Source organism: Argiope bruennichi, chromosome 6 (assembly GCF_947563725.1).
Source record: "Argiope bruennichi chromosome 6, qqArgBrue1.1, whole genome shotgun sequence".
Classification (NCBI taxonomy): Eukaryota; Metazoa; Arthropoda; class Arachnida; order Araneae; family Araneidae; genus Argiope; species Argiope bruennichi.
In genome coordinates, this window is record NC_079156.1 from 136,233,287 (window position 1) to 136,258,214 (window position 24,928).

The following is a 24,928-nucleotide window of genomic DNA, read 5'->3' on the forward strand; positions in this document are numbered from 1 at the left end:
GAAAATATTACTTTCTAATACTACAATACACATTGGGAAGGTTAAATTTTTTCGAACGCAAACATGTTTTTTTTAATTGGAAAAATAAAAAATGAAAGGTATTTAAAGAATAAATGGTAGATTGTCGCCAGTGATTTACTCTCCTTTTTCAATGCAATGAAGTTGCATTTTTTCTTATAGAACAATGACTGAAGTTTCAAACAATGAAGTAACATTCTGTGCAAATAATACATTTCACTGCAATAAGAGTTTAGAGGGGGGAGGGGTCATTGAATTCCTTAAATTATATCAGCATAATAAGAAAGGATTCTGACTCTTCTAATTTGCAAGTTTGAAAGACAGAGATATAAACTTTGATTTCTTAAAATTGCATCACATGAGATGCACTTGCCCTTTTTTTCTTTCTGAATTTGTAAATTATTTTTAGGGTATCATTCATATTTTATTTTTAATACTTTATTTACAAACGATGCTTTATTTATAAATGGATATAGATTGAGTACTCTAAATGAGATGATTTTTACATAGATTGGAAAATATTAAAACAAGAAATGTTCAAAAATATATCTAAAATTTAAATTGAATGTTCAATAGCCATTTGTGTTTGATACCAAAATTTTTAAATTATGCGATTGAGGCAGGCAGAGAATAAAGGTGAATCACTTTTATTTTTATTTTAGTGACATGTTTTGTTTTAGTGACATTTTTGTTTTAGTGAAATTTTAATCGCTTATAAAGTGTGATCAACAGTTATTTTATTGTAAAATTTACACGATCAAACTGTTTATATCAAAATATAATTATTACTTCTGAAACACGAAATTATCATCAATACAACAGAGACTTATATTTTTAAATAACATTCGCATTTTATTAAAATACCATTATGAAAATATGATATAAATAAGATACAATTCAGATTCGGTCTCTGTTTCAAAATTTCATCTGTAGTAAACTCATTTACTAATATCTCATTGTTGAATAGAAATGTAACTATTATTCTTAAAATAAGATGTTTAGTTTGTTTTGAAGCTAACAGACAGTTACAGCAGGGCATACAGATAACACATGCTTCTGTGAGAAATTTTAATTTTCAGTACATTTCGTTAAGAAATATTTTGCAGAAATAAACTTCAAACGGAGTTTTTCGGAATTCAGTTTTCAAAATTTTTCTGAAAGGTACACACATTATTACAATAGGGTAAGAACCTAATCAAGTTGCTTTTTCAACAAATGGAAATAATTTGTATATATTTGAAATCTAAAGCGGAAATATTTAGGTATTTGATTAAAGATATCGTTTAATAAAAGAAACAGAGGTTACAGCTAGTCAATTCTAGTACAAAATAGTGCTAAAATCTTGTGTGTGTGTACGTGTGTGTATGTGTACGTGTGAGTGAGTGTGGATTCATGAATGGCTGTTTCACTTTTTTAGAGATTCTGTTCTGAAATAACAAAAAAGATTTTGTGCAATTTTTGAAAATTTTGCATTGTATTAATAAATAGATGTCAGCAACATCATTTTTTTAAATTCTGAAATTGATACGACATTACAAAAAAAAAAAAAAAAAAAAAACCAAGCACGTGTATTCCATTTTCTATATTTTTATTCGGCGCCATTCTTGTCCCTTATTGCCAGATGCTATGTTGTATATAATTATGAAGTGGTTAAAAAGTATATATGTTTTTAATAAAAAAAATTTGTCATTTTAGGAATTAGAATGCCCTAAAACCTGAATCTGGCATTTTGATGTATTTTTCTCAAAAGCATTTCAAAGTAATTATAAATTCAAATTGCACACAATGCAAAATATTTTCTTGCAACTCTAATACATAGCCGTGTTAAATTAGAATTCATTATAGGTAGCCTATTTAGCTGTTAAGCTGGAATACCGAATGACAAAGTTCCATCTTTTTTTACGTCTTCTGTTATTACATGGTTGTTAATAAAAATTTTGTGCAACAATAATGCCTAAAATATTTTTTTTTCGAATGAAAATGGAACACAAAGTTTCCATTTTTTTTTTTTTTTTCGGTTTCTTCTTTTAATGGACAAATTAGCACATGCAGAAGAAGAAAAAGAAATAATGTAAGAAAAAAATAATCACAACAAATGCAATTTCCGATATTTGAAAATTATCAAGTTCCAACTTCAAAAAAAAGTGCATACTTCTTGGCACATTTAGAGAATCATCGCATTTTAAAACACTTTTTGAAGTACATGGTACCGATACAATTACGTGGAGGGGGAGGGAGGGAGGGGCGGAGAGCGAAAATCGAAGTTATATCTATTGTCTATTCCATTTTAGCTAAGGAAATCTGATGGCACTTAAGTAAATGAGTATTTTAATCAGGCTTTAAAGATGTGAAGGACTCAAATGATTTTAGAAACATAAAATCTAGTATAGCCTCTTATAATTTCTCTAAATAAAATAACGTTAATTCAAGGTTTCAAATGATCTTTATATTTCTATATTAATAAAGAATTCTACGTGATTAGTGTTGCTCTGGTGGCAGAAAACGATAATTGTCAGTCAAATAAATAGAACGTAATATCAGTTTCTGAATTTTCTGTTTATTCCTCCCAAAAAATACCAATCAATGCAATTAAGAGTTAAATATATGCCTTTTGTCCGAATCAATTGCTAATTAGTTCCTTTTCCCTTAGCAGTTCTTTCTAAAACTGTTTTCAAAATGTTAACTTCGAGAAATGTTACTAAAAACTTTTTATGGATGAAAATATTAAGAAAAAAGCTATATATAAACCATTTATTGTTACATTCATAGTATAATTTATAAATATGTTAATTTAAGCAACACTGACTCTTGATTAAAAGTAGTTCTACACGAATTCTAATATTGAGAAAGTATATTTTTATTGCTTCTATTGGCAATACTTATGCATAGAAAAATTTGTTCCAATCCTTTTTTAAAGAGGAGTATTTGAACTCAAGAAGGCAACAACCCTTTAAGTACTTCCAAGTCTCATAAATTGACTTCCCATTTGTTTATATTTTTTTCATCCTTTCCCACACAAAGTGAGCCTTAGATAGGATTACCCCTTAAGTGTGTCTTTGTTTAATTTTACACACTCGTTTAAGCAGCAGTCGTAAACATTCACCGTTAAATGCGAAATCAGCAATTAAAAAAGATATATAAATGGGGTTTTTTCGAGATAAAAGAAACATAAGAAAATGATTTCTTACTAATTCAAAATATCGCATTCGGTGCAACCGGCAACAACAGCTGCAGAGAGGTGCACTCTGGGAAGTCTCTTAATCGCCCGGTTTCCAAGGTCACCGACCGAAATTTCTTCCACGATGTGTCAGCTATTCCATCTTCAATCGTTCGCCCCTCTCTGTATTCATTTGACGATTTCTCTCTGACAGAGAGCAGAAGAATGGATAAAAATTATTAAAAAACAAGTAAAACGATTCGATGCAACTTATTACAAAGTTAAATGCAACGAGATTTCCGCACATTTTATGAAATAGCCTTTGTTTTCCTTCCAGGCTGGGGAGGATGTTTAAAGGACGGAATGGGTGTAAACATGTTTACAGTTGCAACATGGCGTGCGGTTGGATTTCGAAAGAGCGATTAACTGCCGTAATCTTTTTTCTCTTTTCCGTAAAAACAAAATTCCCTTTCTAACTTGGTTTGACTTTTGAGGACGAACGTTCGATCTCGAAAACTGGCGGATATTTGTGCCAAAAAATGCCGAGAATCGGCAACCGATATCTTTAGTTTTTCCGGTATCCGGCTTGCATACGTTTGACAAGCCGGCATTCACGTCCAATAGGAACGCAGAGTTACTGCCGCACGCAACCAATCGGAGAGTGACTGCGTCACGTGGGTTTGTTGACGTGAGCCCCGGCCGGCTAAAGGACGAAAACCTGGCAGAACGAGTCAAGAACTGTAAACGAATAGTCGGTTAACAAATTTTATGCTACTATTTTAACGAAAAGGAACTTCAAATTAATTCAGTGTTCTTTATCAACGAATTAGTAATTAGTTGTTCCTATCCTTCAGCATTATTTCCTCGATTGTTGGAGTGTGTATTAATTCATAATTTTTCATATTTTTGTTCGCAACGAAATGTGTCCGGACTTCGTGTGAACATGTCGACTGGTAAAAGACTAGCGAAGCGTTCCATTCTGGGCACAAGGGTGTGCGCCCCGAATGCTGAAGGGGTTTTCGTACCCGGTGTCATCCAAGCTACCAGGACAGATGACCATCGCAACGTTTACACTGTCTGTTTGGACGATAAGACGGTGTGCGAATACGGACAGGCCGATCTTGTAGGCCCAGGATTTAAAAATGTAATAGATGTGATTTTGCAGAGGGGGCAGCGTGTGTATGTCACCCATAATGGACGAGAAGTGAAAGGAGTGGTGTGCGATCATCGACCAGATACTGACGAGGTGGAACTAAGTCTTCCTTCGGTGGGACTAGCTTTGAAGAAGAGACTGGAAGAGGTTCGGTTGATCGAGAGCCGGAAATCGGCGAGACTGCTGGACTTGGATACGGATTATTCACGTTTGGCCGATGGTCAGCCGGAACCCAGGAGAAGGGCGTCATCCCTCAGCATCGATGTACCTTACGGTCAGAGGTAAGTCGTTCAAAATTTTACTGATTCAAAAAAAAATTACTTAAAATGTGGCTTTAATTTAGCTATCCTTTTGGAAGTCAACAAATAATGAGTAATCTCACCTTCGTTCAATAAGTTTTATCAATTCATAATTAATACTTGGCCATTTTTGTCTGCTCTCTGTTCTCTCATTACTCTCGGGCTTAAAAAAAATCGATATTTCATATCAGTGCAACCATCCTCTTGGGTTTTTGACCTAACATTAAATATGGATATGCCACGTTAGAAAGGCACTTCTTTTTTTAGAAGTTTGGCAAAATTCATTTTGAATATCATTAACACAAAACCTTTACATCAGCTGACTGCTGTATAACACTCCTCTGTTTGGCACCACTGCATCGTGTCGGCTGTTAAGAACATCAACAGATCGATATCCCATTCTCTTTCGGTTCACCGCTTGCTCACTGGCGCTTATTGAATACTTTCTTATAAAATGCTCTTTAATTCTCCACTTTTTTATAAATTCACTGACTTTTGTATTCTTTGAATACCACTAGTGATCACTTATTCAGTAAACGATATATTTTTTTAATCTAATAATTAGTATATTGATTGGGAATTTTCCTCCAAAATTAATCCATTCTTTGATATTTTGTGCTTTATTTTATCTTCCAAGCATTTGAGACTATGTTTTTCAGATTTAATGTGATTTTCTGTCAGGATCTTAGAAACGAATGAGTAAAATACTGATTTAGATCTTATTCTCTTGAATAAAGAATAAAGAAAAATAGCTTGTAAATAATTATATATTCTGGACTTTTTTTTTTTCGAAAAAGAAAAGAATAATTTTCTATTAGTAAATTTCAGTAATTCATGTAAATTATTTCATTTAAAAAAGATTGGCAATTTTTTGGCGGAAGAATTTTATCTGCAAGATCTGAAGAATTGAAATTTAACAATCAGCATGAATCATTATTTACTTACCTAACTGAAATACTCACTGATGAGAGGTAACATTATTTAAAGATAGTATTCCCCCCGCCCCCGGACAAATAGTTTTATAATTCAAAAATATTTAAAATATAAAGTTAAATAGTATAATTTGTCATCATAAATTGTGTATCTTTTTAATTACACCAACTTCCTCATGTTTTTTTAGGCTTTCCAAGTTTTAATCTATGTGCTCAAAATGACTACACGATCATTAAGAGATATTTTAGAGATCCACTTATGTATTGGTATTTAATTTAGAATTAAAATAGTTTTGTTTTTAGTTGAATAATAAAAGCTGAATTAATTGTTCTAAAGTTGTCGAAATTTTATGTGTTAAAATCTTGTATCATCCTTGTAAGTGAAATTTTCTTAGATTGAATCAAATGAAAAAATTTCTTTTTAAAAGCAAAAAAAAAAAAAAAAAACTTAAATTCTAAAACGTTTTTAAAATCTTATCATTTCTTATAAGCAAAGGCGAATGATTTCATTAGTCCGAATACATTTTATAAAATAAATAGTAAATGTCTATAAAAACACAAATGGTTATTCACTTTCGAATTATTAAATTAAATATTATTATAATATTAAAAATATTATTAATTTGAATTTCAATATAATGAATTTTTCATTAAGTCAAGTCAAATTCAAGACCTTTCGATCACCCCCCCACCCTTTATTTTCTTTAAAATTTAACCTATTTTTTTATAAATAAAATTGTAGTCCTTGATTTGCCTATCATAGCCCGAAATATGACCTTGGTTGGAGGGTCCCTATTAAGGAATGTCCTAGAATATACAGGTTGCGATTAGAAGGCCCATCTATTTTTAAAATTTCTACTGTCTTCAAAAATAGGCAGAAACCGATCCGGCCGCATCTACTTGTTTGTGTTCTCAACCGGCGAAATGACAAGCTGCGTGGCGCGTGCGCTCTCCTGGCTCGATGTAGGTCAGAACTGTCAAGTTAACTTCTCTGGCCCTGGCAACAGCGGAACTGCTCCTATTTGCCGTTGCCTTGCTGCGGCCCAAAATAAAAGTTCCGAATAAATCGGATTGTTCTGTTTGATTCGGTTTGAAGAATTTCCGGCAGTTTCTTAATGCGGTTTTTTTTATTTCGTTTAATCCGATTGCGTTTTTTTGCGAAATTTTGCTATGAAATTAGGTTATCGATTATTTATTCGCCGAATACATTCATCATTTTTGTTTTACTAATTACTTGGAATACATTAAATTTAATATCTCATTTTCCGAAAAAACTCTGGCAGTGAGCATGGTTGAATATTATCGTCATTCAGCTGTTAAAATGAGTCATAAAATTATAATTTTAAAAAAAATTATAGTAAAAAAAATCGTATTTTGCTTGAAATAAGCATAAAAAATGTTTAATATTAAAATTGTGAATTTTGTGATTCAAAACAATTTTGATTGACAGAAATATTTGAAACATGCTTTTAAAAACTGTAATATGTTATTTTTGTGCTAATCTCTGATTTTGTTTAATGACTAAAATGTTTTTCATTAAGAAAAAAAGAAAAAAAAACTTTCGTCTTTTATTAATTAGTAACAACTATTTCTGTATATTTCTTTCAAAAACTAGTCGGATTTAAATTTATTAATTCTACAACTAATTATTTATATTTGTAAAAAACTATACTGGCACAGATTTTTTTTTTATCTTGTGTTATTTTCTTACAGTTAAATGATCATTTGCATTTTTTTATTAAAAAAATTCTGAGTTTAGTTCTTATATATTTTTAATTGATATGTGGCAAACCTTTAGATTATTAGAAATAAATTGTAAATTGAAATATTTTTATATTTTTTATAAATTGAAAATTATTTATTTATCAAATCTCAATTTCTGTTGAAAAGAAAATGATTAAATACATTGGCATAATGGAAATTGAACTGCAACCATTTTGCAAGTTATCATCATGACTTCCTACTTTACATATATCGTGTTATGAAATGCAAACGAAGCTCTGTGCTCCTTAATTTTTCGTGATATGCTAATGATTATAAAAAAATTTCAATACTCTTTTTTTTATTCTTTTTATTATTAACTAAATGGATGCCACATGTATAGTAGGTTAAATTGTCCGAAAACGACAATGGAACTGAAAGAATTTAAAAAAAAAAAAAAATCTTAATACAGTATGATGGTGAGATAAGAAAAGCATTTTTTAACATATATCTATTAATTATTTTTGTTTGCATGTTACGAATAACTGCATTCTTAAGTAGTTGTCCATCTCAAGAATACCTTTAATTGGACAGCATTTCGGATAATGGCGAACCTTTATCAAGATTAAATGAAAGCGCGCCTTATCGCCGTCATACATTACCGGCGTGAAAGCATTTTTGACAAAAATTGGGTCTGAAGGCTTTGCGAACGACCAAGGTGCTCTTGTGAAACGTGCTGTGCCCTAATTCTAAACAAGGTCAACCTCCATCGCTATGTGTTAAGCTGCTGTTGTCCTAAAACCATATTAAAAAAGAATCTATCTCGAATGAGAGAGAAATGCAAACAAAAAAAGAGGTTAAAATATCTTGACTGTCAACCGTAAAACAGGTTCTTCTCGCGTTATCAGAATGTCGATTCTTAAAATCTTCCGCAATGCGAGTATTTATCCGCATAAATAATGCGACCGAATAAATAATACACAACGAAGAAAAAAAAAATATTTATGTTATTTTTTTAAAAAAAGAGTTCGCCTTATAGCAACGTTCTAATGAGGCCGCATGTTGAAAAATGAAACTGATCGCGATCGAGCTGAGTGATTTAATTTTTCGAAAGTGTTAAAATGTTTTTTGGAAGTAATTCCTTGCGCTCGATCTGTCAGAACGAGATGGTAATTTATTTACTGGCACTTCGTCGAAAAGGTCGAGACTGTTGCATGCATTGCGATGCTCTCGGCACTTTATGCAGCTGCGTTTGATTTAATCGCTTGCTGTCCGGATTTTGAAAGAAGCCTTGCAGCTGCATGTAGCTTACGAGATACTTTAATTAACCAATCGCGCGTTGCTCCACAATGATATGCTAGTTGAAACTGCCGGCTTGTTTGGAAAGAATTATTTGCGAGAAATGCATTTTGAATAGATGGTCTCCTAATAATCACAGATGATACAGACAGTAGGCAAGTGTAGACAAGTGCTCATCAACTTTAATACTAAAAATCCGATAGACCTTCATTCGCTGCTGAGATATATTAAAAATCATTCATTGATATTGCACCGTATTTATTTCCTCTGACCGATAAATATTATTAATGTATATTTAAAAAAAGAAACTCGATTATTTAATACAGTTCTTTTTTTTTATCGTCATAACTTATTTACATAAAAAATTCATATTATTTTTAAGAAAATAGAATATTTTAAAATTAATTTGAAGATTTTAAAGTAAAATTTGTTCAAAGAAATAATGTCTTGCAATTCCCATTCAACTGCACAAAGGTTTCGATAATCAAATAGAAGAGCGGCGGGCTCTTCTGCTATGAGTTGTTATTTTTCAGCTTAAAATATGGTTACCATCATTTTTACTTTTGCAATATATTGTATTTTGAATTATTTTTGTATTTTTTATTATAGTTTAATTAATTTTTTCGTGAGGCTGTTTGTTATATCATTAATTCGTTAAGAATCTTTTCGTGAAAAATTTAACATTGACTTTTAGGATCCTATCTAATAAAAGGCAAGCAAGGACACTATACATAGTGATGGATTTTACCAGCTGCCAGTACGCAAATTAAGGCTGTGCCAATAGAAAACGATTGTCATTCAACACGTTCCTCTTCAGTAGCGTTGAGTTGTTTCAGATAAACATTCTTTTATTTAAATTTCATTCTTCAACGTATTAGAGCATTTTTTTTCCTTACTATTTTAAACAAAACGGCATATTATATAGTAGCCAGAAAGGCTATGATAATAATATTCTTTCTACAATACTTGATATTTTTTAAATAAATTGTTTCACATGGTAAGTAGTTTTCTTATTTTTTTCCTATTTCAAGGACGTTTCAGCAAGTGTTTTTTTTTTTGGGGGGGAAGTAAAAAAGAAGTGAATAAATAATGACAATTCCATTTAAATTTTGGAAGTTAATTTTAAAAATCTGAAAAAAATTGCATATCTCATTTAGAATTATGAAATATAAAACTAATACTTTTTTTTTCTCTAAGCCATTTCCATGATTTATTCAAAATTACAGTTTTATTTTTTATATGTATTATACATTCTAGAAAAATTTACAACCTCATATTTGTTTTACTTTAGTGATTAAATTCTACAATGCTTTCACGTGATGTGCTTTCTCGCACGCAAAGTGAAATCTGTAAAAATGTCTATAAATAAAGGGCACGTATTGCAGGCTATCTCACTAAACTTTAATCTTGGACGCACTGAAACTATGATAAGCAATTGCGAATTAACAAGTCACTGACTTCACCATTTAGCTGTCGTACTGTTCCCGGCTCGTTTGATGACTTTTTTTAAAGTTTGATAAGGTCATCACAAAGTTTGCTGTTCCAATTCTGATTCTTTAAATGGTATGAAATTAAATTAAAAAATCATTGAAGTTGCATCGCACTATCTATCTTGATGTCAATTTATAAATGGCTCAAAACATAGCTAGCTGTTTTTTCTTATACCTCTTTGGGTCATGATCAGATTATTCAAAAAAAAAATATTTTATCTATTTATTTAAATAAATTCTTCTTGGTTAAGTGTGCTATTGGGGCAAAATTAGAATAACTGCAAATTTTAAAATAATTTTTGAGATACAATAAAAACAATATTGAGAAGAGTTTTGATATTGGTATAGTAAAAAAATGTAATTCTGCCTAAATTCAATAAAAGAATACTCTTTTTTTTATTAAGGATATAAGCTTTTAATTATTATTGTCACTGAAAGATTTTAATTTATTGTTGAATTAAAACAGTAATTGAAACAGAAAACTTAGAATAGAAATAAATGTTTGTACTGGAAGTATTAGGACAGATTGAGTAGTTAGATATATTAATTATTCTTAAATATGTTTTTACTGTTGATTAGTTAGATATATTAATTGTTCTTAAATATATTTTTACTGTGCTCGTACAAAAACAATAAATGTGATTTTTTTTTCTATTTTAATATTTCCGTTACTTTTTAATTATTAGCAAAATAGCAAGGTACGGTTGTTTTCTGATTTCAAATAAAATTACTAGTTTCTAGAAAATTCTGAAGAAACAAAGGAACAGAATTTTATTTTACGATATCGTTTGGTTTTCCATTGGTTATAGAATCATTTCATCCGCTCGTCCTTCTCAGTGGAATGATGTATTAAACACTTGAATTGGATACGAAATATGTTTGTAGAAGGATTGTTTAATATTTTTTTCCTCGATTTGACAATCGGTTCCTCTGGATATTTTTTTACAACAGCTGTCTTGTCGTAACAACTGAAGATATTTCCTTCGTCATAAAAGCTTTTTCTTCTTTCTTATTGCGACAATATGAATGCCGACTACGTCATTGCATGACGTCACGCAACGATGGTTGCATCCACCGTTTCTCGCACCTGCGCATCATTACGTAGGGAAATTCGAACTAAAAAAGGAACTTTTTTTTTTTATTGCCTCCAAGAATGACGTGCGGTATATGTGGAAATGGAATTAAGTTGAAATTTGGTCGCGTGGTTAATTATATTTATTCAAGCCGGCTTTTTTCAGGTTCTGTTATTTAACCGCAATTGTTGAGTGTATTTCTTTTTTCTTCCTCGAAGACTGATTGGATAATTTTTGCTCACGTGAGCTGTTCGTTAGAAATCCTGATGTTTCCATTTCGAAAAAGTTTTCTCAACTATAATAATCAGGATAAGTACAGAATGTGATTCCTTTTTTTTTATAAGTGATTTAAATGTATATCAACTCTATGAAAACTTTACATATAAATGACGATGTAACTTTTAACAACTCAGCTAAGTATTTGCTTTTAACTGACTTTACCGGGGAGATCAAAATGAAATTCTAAGAAATTATAGCATATTTTTAATTTATAAACTATTTTATTGTTATAAAATGTTTATTACTGTGAATGTTACATTGCCTTAAAAAATATTTAGCTTTTAAGATATTTATAGATGGGTGCGGTTCAAATTTTAAACAGAATTTAGTTATAGAGTTTAGAAAGAAAATAAACCACTTGTTTGATGTGAGAGAATTTCATACTTCGAAATAACGCTTGCTAATAAGGCTTGCTCAAAACATTGACTCTTTACAAATTAACAATATTAGTTGATTAACAATTTTTTTACTTTCGCACGAATTTTTTATTAAAATATTTTATGAAGGCATCATAAAATTGATGTTATAAATAATATTATTTGTGCAAACCTTGTGACCCTGATAGTCATATCATGGTTAGACGTGGAAGCTGCTTCACTTCCCTTGGTCTTGAAATCGTTAACTCGTAATAGTTGTTAGAAAAAAAAAGAAAAGAAAAAAAAACTGGAAAGAAGATATATTGTTGAGTAATAGAAAAAAAAATGAGACAATAAACCTGACAAGCTAAAATTTATTTCATTTATTGCTTGCAATCAATTTTTTTTTTTAAAGTTTTATGATTTAACTTTTTTTTTCTCCTAGTTTCTTTTTCCTTTTTGAATACAAATTAGAGAAAAAAAAGGGGGGGCTAAACTTCCTTTAAATTAGTATTCTCAAATTTGCCCTTAAACGTTTATGAAAATAAGTGAAAATTCATTACAAACAATTATCAAAACAAGCACATTAGTAAATTTTTTTCTAGTCTGATAAATTCAGAAAAAAAAATGCCCCCCCCCCCCAAAAAAAAAGCAGGTTTGCTGCTCGCCGGCACAACTTTGCTATCGCAATGTTATGAAGAAGTCAGCTGTTACGCCGGGATGCTGGGGTGCGCATGCGCCGGCCTTTTAAACAGCTGACTGGAACCGCTACCTTTTTTCGATCGCCGGCTCCATTCCTTCGGTGGAGGGGTGTGGGGGAACAACTCACTCCTGTCAATGTGCTTTTCGCCGGGTAGTTCATTCGTTGCGGGTAAACCTGCAGTAAAGGGGTTTGCGGGTGTTGCTATGCGCACTTGGGGGATGCTCATCAGCATTTGATTCGTTTCTTTTCAAGAAGAGTTTCTAGTTTTATTAATTTATCCGCTAGGGGGGGATAATTATAATAATTTGTAGATCTTTATATCTGAAAAGTTCAAACTTTTTCCTGTTTTAAAAAATTTTATCCAATTACTTTTCTTTAAATTTAAGTTTAGTTTTAGTTTTAGTTATATTAACGTCCCGTTTTAAAGCAACACTAGAGCTATTTTGGGATGGACTTCGTAATTTTGTACTGCGGTCAGATGATGAGAACGACACCTGAGCTGGCACCAATCTCTACAAACTTCCACTCCACACCAGCGTGTTTTTTTAATCTAGCTTTTAGTTCAAAATGAAATTTTAAAAAGAGTCTGCTTTGTCCAAGAATCTTTCTAATTTCGGTTATTAGTGGAAGTGAAATATTTCTACAAAATGTGGCATCGGAAATACTATATTGTATATATTCTATCTAATGATAATTTGTTATAGTTTTTTGTTTTTGTTGTTGTTGTATTGTTTAAAATGATTGTGTTTGAAATTTACTGGTAAATTTCCCAGTAAATGAAAAAAAAGCAAAATATTGACTGAAGAAAAAAACAGAGAATTCCGATGGTTTGAAAGGAAGTTTTCAATAAGATTTTAATTTGAATGAACCCGCACGATCTGAGAAAAAGAAGGTTTATTTTCTTCCCAAATTGCTCTTTTATCATCTTGATAGTTGTATTTAGAAGTAAAATAATGTAACCTATATTCATTTGTCAGCATTCATCTAATTCCTATGCCTTTTAGTCGATCAAATAATGACTCAGGGTCGTCGTATCTGCAAATAAGTGATTGCATCGTTTGGAAGACGGGAATAGCATAATGCACAAACAAAAAAGCATAGAATTTAAAATGAGATGGCTAAAGAACCATTAACCATTGCGTTTTTCTCTTATTTGTCTTTGCTCGTTTGAATTTCATATTAATGCAGTTTGTATTCGTTATTCTATTTATTATTCTTAATAAATATATTAGAATTAATACATTTGTTATGATAATATACGCATAATATTATATAACATGGCAAGCATGGATTATATTTATGATATTATACAACATGGCAAGCCACAATATAAATAATAAATGGAATGTAATTGTCAATAATTTGATAACAATTGTGACAATTATTTTAACGTAATAATGTAATTTTAGAAAAAAATTAACGAGGAAGAAAAGGAATGTATCATCGCTATATACCGTGAAGCTGTGTCCATAACACGCTCTACAACCTTACTTGAATGTATCTTATTAATGATTTAGAAGTGGAGGAACATCTGTTGCGTGAGTTTCAATTATGGAAAGCATTAACTACAGATCTGGGCAACTACCGAAAAAAGGAAAAGAAATTTTTATTTTTTTAAGTCTCCTATTGAGTAATTCATATATGTAGTGTTACTTAGTCTTTATAATATATAATGTCTTAATAAAGTCATTCTAAAGCCACTGTTGTTCATATTGGTGTGATTTGAAAGTTAGAAAAATGAGATGCAGTTTTATTTTCTCTCTCGTCAACTGATCTCGGTTTAAATATTGCGACGTTGCCATTTTTTTATGTAATTTTAGTTCACTCATTAATCAAAACTCAATCTGTGCAGTTAGAGGGTTGAATTGACATCGCTTTCATGCTTATGCGTTCTAATGTATTCAGTTTCTGGTAACAGTATACAAGATCTTTATTGAAAAACCTGAACCTTTTCCATTGTATTTTGAAAAATATTGATTGCTCAAGGAAAAATAAAAAATTTACGATCCCTTGATCTAAATGAATGAATGTGCATTCTTCGTATCCCGTGGATTTGAAAATATTGTTTAATTGAATCGTTTAGTAATATTAAACCCTGAGTAGTTAAGGTTTTTCAGTCTCCCCCAATCTGTTGTTTAAATCATGCATTTTTACCTAGCAACATAGAGATGTTTAATAGCACGAGGAACCACCGGTTAAGTTTTTTTCGCTCAGGCGAACCGAGTTGCGCTTCCGACTTTAAAATAACCTTGTCGTCCACGGCCAGGAAAAAAAGGCCTCGAGTTGCGCAAGGCAAATGCGCGTCAGCCTTCTGGATAAAAAGAACGCAACAAAAAAAGAAAGTTGTCCATCCACCCTTTTCAATTCATTCATTGGGCGCTCATGTGCATTGGAGATTTTGACAAACTATCTCCCCATCTCAGATTGCTCCTCCGACCTACCCCCTTCCCGGAAAAGATCGTTTGCAGGCACGTATGTCGTCACGTGCTTGTTTGGGGTATCCAGCTATTTTCGAGACTGGAAAAACCTAAAAGTTTGCTCGTAAACAAAACGGCAAAATGCAAAAATAGTATTTCGATTTTTCTATATCTCATTTATAAATATTTTTTCATTTGCTATCAATTATTTGTTTATGAGTAAAAAAGACCAATAACTGAAATGTTTTTTTTTTAATTTTTAATGTAAATGATTTTTTTATTACTTTGCATTTGAAGCGATTTTTCAAATTTTTTTTTTCCTTTAAAAATTATAACTGGACTCGGTTTTTTTTCCCTCACCATCTTTATATTTAAACTATGAAATGAAATCAATTGTTATAATACAATGCAATCTGTTATATTGTGTACTTGATCATGCTCAATCAAAAAGTAGTTATCAAAGAAACTATTGATTTTTTCTTTGTTTAAAAACTTATGTCTATCCACGCAAATTTAATGGTCAAGACTATCTTTCACCTCCCCCAATCCTCCAAAAAAAAAAAAAAAAAAAAAACTAACTGAATCATTTCAGTTCACGCGTCACATTAGGCATTTCAATGTTATATTATCAGGAGCTGTTCCTTCTCTTGATAATTACAGTATCTTGATTTTCGGTGGCATGGGTTCCTTGAAAAAAATTTGCTTATTCTACAATAGAAACAGCAACAGTTGAAAAAAGATTATCAATGACCTAAGATTGGCAATTGCATGATCTCATCGAGATCACATGATCATCTGATTGCTACTATTGCTTCTCCAGTATTAATAGATTGCATTTTCAGTGTTAAAGAGTAAAAACAATTATAGAGAACACTCGAAACAACTTACTTAAATTATTCATTCCATTATGAATAAATAACAACAAAAAATTTAATTAGTGAATGTCATTTTCTGGGTGCCTAAGTAATGATTATTTGCCATGGAATAAGGTTCTCTTCAAAAATTATAAAAACCCAAACCTGTTGTTATTTAAAGAATATACCGCTGGTGTGGCTTGGAAGTTTGGAGAATGGGATACCAGTTCGGGTGTCGTCCTCGTCATCTGACTGGTTAAAATTACGAGGTCCGTTCCAAAATAGTTGTTATGTTGCTTTAAAAACGGGATGTTATTATAACTTAAACTTGTGGAATTTACCAGGATGTGAACACCTGTAAGAAGCGATTTACATAAAATTTATTTTTAATATAATTGAATAATTCTTGCCATAAATAATTTGATGTATAATTTTATATCAAAATGTATTATTCTATTTAACTAATAGAAAAAGTAAATTGTATGGAAGTTGGAATGTCATTTATTTCTTTCATAAGTAGGAAGCGCTCTTATTATTTCCTTATGTTATTAATTCACCATGTTGTTTCTGTTTGTGATGAACTTTTTTTTTCCCTTTACGTCTTTCCTCGTAATAAGCTTCGAAACTGAAGTTCGAACGTCTGTTGGCCTTCAACGAATAAGACAGCTTGGCTCCCTTTGTGGAAAACGTCTGTTTCATCCAAGCAAGAAGTGCAACTGGAATGTATTGGTTTGGGAATTCTTTTACATTTTTGTTCGTCAGAATTTTCGCGTCTGATTTCGATTTGAAGATAATTAGAAAAAAAAACCGAGTTTTTATTTGAAACAGATTTAAATTTTATTCTAGATTTTATTATTTACTTTTCCAACATTAATTTTTTATATATATATTTGCTAAATTAGAACTTATTTGACATTTATAAAGAATTTTTCTCTCGTTTCCTGATGGGCTAGAGATTTGGAATTTATATACTTAGTGCGCCCGATGCTAATACACTGTTTTATAATTTCAAAATAGTGCTATTAGCTAATTATGCCGCTTGATTTCGTGCGTTGGCGCCAAAAGGTTGAGAATGAGAAAAAAAATGAATTTCAAAATCCTTAATGCCGTTTAAACTGATCATAAATTAAAGACTTAAAATTAGGAGGCATTTAAAATAAAAACATTTTTACTTGTTACAAAATTGCTGTAAAAATAATTGGTCTTTTGATATGTTACCTCATGACTGATATAATCTGATAAATTCATTTAACTTTCAAGCACATCTTGAAATAAAAATAATAAAAAAATCAGTGATGTAAACAGTACGAAACCGTCAATTTTTGATAAATATTATGAAACAAACATCCTGGTAAAAAAATTCGTCACATTCCGTTTTGCATTGGAAAAATACAAACAGAATTTAGCCTGCGTTTTTATCTCAAAAAGAATCGAATCAACATGTATACGAAATGATTGGGCTTGCGAACTATCGTTCAAACAAGGACATCCAGGCACGTGCAAAAAATGTTCTGAACTTTATCTGGAGAACTGAAGGCCACTTGTCAACGCGCGCAGCCACTTGATTTGCTCGATGCCTCGGGCAGGGAGGGTGAGAGTGGGGTATTTTTTTTTGTTTTGTTTGTTGTTATGTAAAAATTACAACAATTGGTGTTAAAATTTAAAAATATATGTTATGGTATTTCAAATCCTATTCGATTTGGTAGATATTTCAAACATTGATGAATGTTACTTTTTGTAAGGATATTTAAATTTCAACTTATATATCTGTACTAGTAGTAACATCGGATTTAGTGTCGGCTAAAATGTATTAAGCACATTTTTTTCTTCTTCTTCTGGTATTTACCGTTTTATTGGATTTGGTAGGTATTTTAAACCAATGTTCAATTTATTTTTTACATACTTGATATCACTAATATCTCGTTTCGGATCGAAGTCCTTTTACCCTCCTTTTTGTGTGTGTGTGTGTGTGTGTGTGTAAATAAAAACAATTATAATTTCCCTCTTTCCAGGATATAAATTGTTATTGCTAATAGCCATTTTAAAATAGTACAAATATCTTTTTACATGAGAATGTATAACTTTAAAAAAAATATTTTTAAAACGAGTTGTTTTATTCTAAATATTTAAAATGCGTTTCTCTGTAAAGGAATCATAAAATAAAATACATTCTGAAACAGGATCCTGTTCAAATGCGCTACTCATTTTAACCTAAATAAATAGAAACAGAAGAATTAAATTTAATGGCGCTCTTGCCTTTTCCTCAATGATCTGTTTACTGAAGCGTAACTATTTGTTTTAAGAGCCTTTAAGCTTACCAATTACAACGTTTGAAAAGTGGTTTTCAATTATTTTTTTTCTTTCTTTCAGTGCTTTTGTTGAAGTCACTGCGAAAAACTGTTTCGGTATTGCTTTTCTTAGCTTTCAATATTTACGTCTTTTAAACAGAAAGAAAGACGAATCAAATCCGTGTCGCTCCGCTTTTAACGGATGTTGATATTGTGTACGATTGAATCAGCTGTTAGATTTTCTTCCATGTTTTATTTTACTTTTTAAAGATTCTGTTCGCTGTTGTGCTAATAATATATACTTCCTTCTGTTTCTTTAACACGTTAGAGTCGCGACGCTTTTTATAAGACAGTAGGGTCTAATACAGTGTCTTTTGTGTGACCGCATTCTGTTAATTGGAGTAAAAACCAATTTAAGAAACGGGTGCTAGCATCTGTGCAATGAAATAATAATTAATTTCTTTCATCTCATTAATTGATTAATCTTTGGAGAAATTGATGTTTAGAAACATTTAGCTTAAAATTGAAGTTTCCACATCAAAACGAAGCCTCCCGCATTCGTAAAGCTATGTAAATATGAATCGTTTCATTAAAACTTTCCTAACAAATATGTTGAACTAAATTTCTGTAATTTTATTACTATACAGTGCCTTAATGGTCGACATGATTTTTTTCCTTTATAAGCACATTTTGGGGCATTAAAAACATTTGTGTCGGTGGATGAGGTCACGAAATGTTTTACAGCCAAAATAGAGTGACTAATATTAAAAGTTTAAGAATACCTGTTTCAAATTTAAATAATTGAAGAAAAGAAATTGTTAATAAAATTCTTGATGGTTGTTGATTCCCTTTCTGTTAGATGAATTATTATATTTACATATGTCTGGACTCAAATACTTACTGACTCGCTTACTTTTATTTCGCTATAGATCTAATAAAATAAAATTCGCCTTTAATATATAGTTCCAATGTGGAAAATCGCATTGTATAATATTAGACCTCTTTAAAATTTAACTACGTTTCTTATATTGGGTTGGTGGAAACCTTTTTTAATATTTTGACCCAAAATCCGTTTTTAAAATTTGAAAAGATTCTTAAAACCTCAAAAGATTCTTCTAATTTAATTAAAAATAATCTTTAAAATGATCGTGTGGACTCAATATCTCAAATATGCAAAATAAATTTTTCCAACTAAATCTCTATTATATTATTTATTAATTACTCAGTTTTTTTTAATTTGCTTTCCGATTTTAGAACTAAGAAAAATAGTTGTTAAAAATGATGCCGATACTTTTTTTCATCCTTTAGGTATTTAGAGAGGCATTGAGTTGAAAATTTTTAAGAAGGGTTGATTTATTTTTCTGAAGAAAATGAAAACAGTGCTACTTCAGTAAACGTGTGCTCATTCAAAATTCTATTAAAACGTTTTTCAATCTCCTTGCAATCTTTTGGAGAAATTCTTCTTTGGTCTGCAACAGTTGTGATTACTCTGGTCAACTGGCTTAGTTTTGTCTCTTTCAAACATTCTTGTAACCTTGTATACTGTGGAAATACCCTCCTCTGAATTATCATTTTTGTAGCTGTTAACGTACTAAAAAACAGCACAAAGTACCCGCCTTAATGGTTTCTTCTAATTCTTCCATTGTTCTCCAGTGCGAGAAATCCTTATTCCACCATTTGAAATCGTTTGCGTTGGTCGATACCCATCACCCCCCCCCCTCGACGCCCACCCCAAAAACGTTTTTTACCCTTTCGCTATTCCTTTGAATCAGCATCATTGAAGTAATTACACGCTATTACTCAGTGCTCTTTGGAGTGAAATGAAATAGACAAACAGACTGTTATCCGGTGATCAAGTATAAGAATGGAACTAGAATAAACTTATTATTTGCATTTGACATCTACCTTATAGGACAGAATTGAAGGTGAAACATTAAAAATATGGACGATTTCTGAACTGGAAATTTTTGTTCTTGAGTTTCTTTTTAGAGCTATATTTGATTCTTTTCAAAAATGAAGTAACTTGCTTTCAAAGTCATGCAATCGATCAGATTTCTCCGTTCAATGACTAACAAGAAGTTATAGAAATTAGTCAAGTATTATTTGAAATAAATTTTAATTAACCAAAACTATAAAACAATTACAACCAGAAAGCAAACATTGGGTTATCGCAATGCACTCGAGGGAATCACACACCGACTGAAGACATCTTGAAAAGTTAGTTTTGCGTTGTGAGGGATTGCCAGTCAGTGTTCGCCAAGTCGCCAAAGGCACAGTACGGTTATCCTATTTGGCGATGCATTACAGTTGAAAAGAATTGGCAATTGGAAAGAATTCTCACTGCAACTCGCTACAAAGTCCGATATTAAAATTTAATAATATTTAAGAAAAATGGAATGTATGCTTACTTATACATGCATCACGCATTGAACAGTAGATAATTTTGCCATGTTTTTTTCAGTTGACAAGGCGACAAATGTCAAAGGAGAATTAACTGCCAGAATATCTAAAACTTTCGAAGTAACAGATAAATCTGGGGTTATGACAGATTATGTACATGCTGGTATCTGAAAGAAATATCCGTGAGATTTTCTCCTTCTGGGATCGATACTATCTTTCCAAAACAAAAATTGTCTGGCATCGAATCAGGTATGGGAGTCAATGGTATAAATTCTTTTAATTTTTGTGATATTTATCTTTTGTCGATTAGCTGAACTAGGTTGCTGATGTATTTGTATTTTTTAGCATCCATTTAGTAGTTAGTTGAAAAAGTTAAGCTAGTCTGCATCTATTTTTTTTCTGTTTTATAAACTTATTATGAAGTTTATACTCGTATTTGAGGATATGAGAATCGGAGAATTTTAACAAGTGAAGAAATATCTATCTTTTAATCATTACTCTGTAGATAAAAGAAAGATTGTGATACTAATTAGAAAAGAAAAAAATTAGAAGGGAAAGGGCATTGGAAAATTGGAAACGTTTGTCTTTTTATAATCTGTTTGTTATCCTTATTAACATTGTAACGATTGTTACATATAACCTCCTTGGTTCCGTTGCTATAGCACGTCATTTTGAGAAACACAGTCTCTATGTTATACATTGTAACGATTGCGACAAGGATCCTGTAATATGACGATTCAACAAATTGGACATTCCTCATAATGCAAAAATTTTTCCATTATCTGCTAACTATACTAGTTTCGGTGAGCTCGGTTTCGATACAACACCGAATTGAATCAACTGTGTTATAGGAGGGCTGGAATTATATTCTTCTTTGGTATCAAATGCAGTATTCTTTGGTATAGCGGATGCAATTTTTGAATTAACAGGCTGATGGTTTATTTTAGTTTAGTTATTTGTATTACTAACTTTGTGGAAATGTATTTGTTTTTGTTTATTTATTATGACGTAAGATTGCATGGCACTCGCGTTTGCACAAATTGTCATCGAACCAGAAATTTCTTGTTCAAAAACACTGAAACAAAAAGGTGAACTTAAAGAAACTTATAAGCACTCGATCAGTTATATTTGATAAAAATTAATATTAATCCAATATTTTATAATTCATAGAAATTTTATTTTTTACAAATTTATTAATTTTAGCAGTTAGAAAAAAAAAAAGGTTTTAATCAATCTCCTGCATCCCCGTATGACACACTGGCTGCCCTAGACTCAGAAAAGGACATCCTTTGATAATCTTCTGGTATGATATTCGCTGTATTACTGAGATACAACTATATTTCCACTTGCTACTCTTTTGTTTTCGATTTCTGTACTTTTTTAAGCTTCATTCTTATTTTTCTTCATTATTTGGATTCAAATTACGAACTTCGTATAGGGAAATTAAACAGCATATTTTCTCACCTTCAGTTCTCCTCATTTCCAGATTACTGGACTCTTCTGAAAATGTGACGTCATTGCCGGCTTCGGCACTCATGCAGGCACTGTCAGTGACGGGTTGAGGTCAGTGCCAATGGACGTTGGTTTCCCATTCAGCCTCGGTGAATAAGCTGGAAAACCATTCAACAAGTAATGTGAGTAATGTGTGCACTAATGGCCGTCATCCACACACCACGGTGGATCGGTGGCAAGTAGTTAAGGGCGGCCTTAGCTTCGACTTCGATTGGAATCTCAATCGTGTCAAACATTTCCGAACAGATCTGTTGAATGTGACTTTTTATTTCTAGCAGCCAGTGCTTCGCTTTTCTTGAAATGATCGTGTCCTTATGTTGAGTAGCACTGCTCTGTTCTAACGTTCATTTGTCAGCTTTTATAAATCATCTTCTTTCTCCATTATATATAGATATTATAAAATATCGTATAGTATCATGCAATATTCGCAAATATTTATATTGTGCGGCTTATGTGATTTTATAGATTCTATGGAACCTTGTACTTGATGGTGATGTCGAAGTTAAAATATATTTGTTTTAGCTTTAAAAAATGTCCGATTTATATGAGTTCGTAATCTGATTGATAATTTTTCCTTTTTTTCGAAACAGCATTTTTGTGTATAATTGGTAAAAAAGAAAATTGTATTTTTTGAAGGAATAAGTTCACATAACCCACTACAATATCAACTCTGGCAATTTTTCATTCTTTTCGATTGTTATTCTTAAAAATTAATGTAATTAAAGTTTCTTAAGAAATTCTTGAAACATGACAGACAATTCATTTGGTGTTCCCCCCCCCCCACGTACATACTAATGAAAGTCTTCTAATTATTTTTAAATTTTTAACACTTAAATTTAGAAGACACTATCTCAGTAGTATTAATGAGTATTTAATTTTTTTAAAGTGAATATTTGCTTCTTAATTTTTGATGGTTTTTCTACATTTATATATATATATATATATATATATATATATATATATATACCTAAAATGTCACTATATGCTCCAAATGATGAAGAATAAATAATGTTAAAGAACTAAACGACTGCTTCTTCAAAGTTTGTTATCTAAATTAAATGTTAGCGCCAAATTACGGTCAAAGTAAAAAAGAAAAAAAAGAAAGATTAATTTATTTCGATGATTCATGGTGCTAATAACTCGAGATAGAACATAAATGTTTTTTTCATTCTCTGTTCGTTTAAGGAATTTGGAAAGTTGAGACACTGCATCATTCGAACACTGCTGTCAGCATAACAGAAATTGTTGATGAAATCGAAAACAATGAATGCAAATAATATGCACGAAGACATGTTTTCCAGTCATAACAATATCTATTAATTAGTTTTTAGCGATTCGCTAAACACTTTTGTCCGCAGTTTTTCTTTCCTTTTCTTCCCCTTAATTTATTTCTGAGAATGGGAAATGGACCTACATCGGAATAAGCTGCTCCGATCAATAATCCATTTATATGTTTAGTAACGTTTATTAAAAATTTCCAATCGAAATTTTTTATTATAAGTATATTAGCTTACATCTGTTTTTGTACAAATGGATATAATAGATAGATATAATAGAGGTTTGTGTGATAATTGTTGATTAGATTTAACTCTCTAAATGAAAAGAATTTACTGAATTGCGTCCATCCTTTCCTTTCCTTTCCTTTCCTTGTCCCTCCCCCCCCCCCAAAAAAACCCCCCACATCTCTTTTCTCTAAATGAAACGTCGCCACTATCAAAAAGGGAGAGACTTTTTTCTCTTAACATCTGTTTTATTTTCTTATCTAAACTTGCCTTTTTTTAAAGGTTTCTTTTGGGGCGGGGGATTTCTTCCTTATTTTTCTTCGTTAGCTTCTACATTGCTTACTGATATTAATTGCCTGTGTTGCAATTGGTTTTGAAGTATAAAAATGTGCAAATTGAAATTTTGATAATCGATTTTCGAAAAGTCTTTTTAACGCTGCATGGCATTTACTTTTCTTCCTAAATGTTCTTATTATATGTATTTGCTTGAATCGGATTTCTGGGATTCGAGAAAGTTTAAGTTATCTAAAATTTTCTATTAATAGAATCATTTCTTTAAAAAGAGAATGAGGAATCTGGATTTAGACATGTATCTGAGTTAATTGATGGTAGAGAGGCAATAGCTCTGATTATTCAGTATAAGGTAAGGCATAAAGAAAGGCATTTTAGAAGCACTCATCATATCATAGGTCGATCCTCGCGATATGTTATTACATCAGTCCTTTCTAGAGCAGTTGACTTTTCCTCGGTTATAAATTATTTAAACTGCTCAGAGCTTGCGACATAAAAAGGCCGCAAAGATTCCACTATTTTGGTTGAAATCAATTCAAATTTCTCTGGATTATTATTTTGAATATTTCGAACATTCTGTAACTTAAATCTTTTCACATCATATTAAATACCTTTATTTATTTCTCTTTTTTAACATCAATATCAATTCTAGGTATTCTTTCTGATGTGATCTTTTTCCTTCTATTCTATTAATAAAATTTAGGACAGCTGAAAAAAATGTTTTGAACTTTGCATTTTTTTTATGTGTGTGTGTGTGTGTATAGGAAGCGGACTTTCAGAATTGATAATAATAATAATAATTTACAAAAAATATTTAAAAGATAATTAATTTCCATGGAACGGGAATGAAATTTAAAATAAGCTTATGTAAAATAGATTGCTATTAAATTTCGAATTTAAATATGACGAAGTAGCATTCTTGTGATTTATGAGCCTGCTATAAAACTATTAAAATATAGTCGACGATGAAAATAAAACATCATATCTACGTTGATGGCACAGTTGAACATTAAACTTACGTAATTTGTGACCCTGAACTTGGCGAAGACGGAAACTATCTCCATTTCTTGTCCAAAAACATCGGTGTAATCCTCCGGAACACGAAGTGCTCATTCAAGAAAAATTTTTATTTCTCTTGGAATGCGAGCTTCCACATACCGCCCGAAAATCAATAAGAGACGCTTCAACGTTTTGTTCTTCGTTA

At 31.1% G+C, this 24,928-nt stretch overlaps 1 protein-coding gene across 1 annotated transcript in view; it reads left to right on the top strand.

The window, feature by feature from the left end:
- The first annotated feature begins 3,649 nt into the window (after positions 1 to 3,649).
- Positions 3,650 to 24,928, top strand: part of LOC129971546 (zinc finger protein 395-like) — a 125,111-nt gene continuing 103,832 nt past the window's right edge. The window contains exon 1 of the mRNA XM_056085416.1: positions 3,650 to 4,609. Within this exon, the coding sequence (XP_055941391.1) occupies positions 4,119 to 4,609 (491 nt within the window). The 5' untranslated portion in view covers positions 3,650 to 4,118. The remainder of the gene's footprint in view (positions 4,610 to 24,928) is intronic.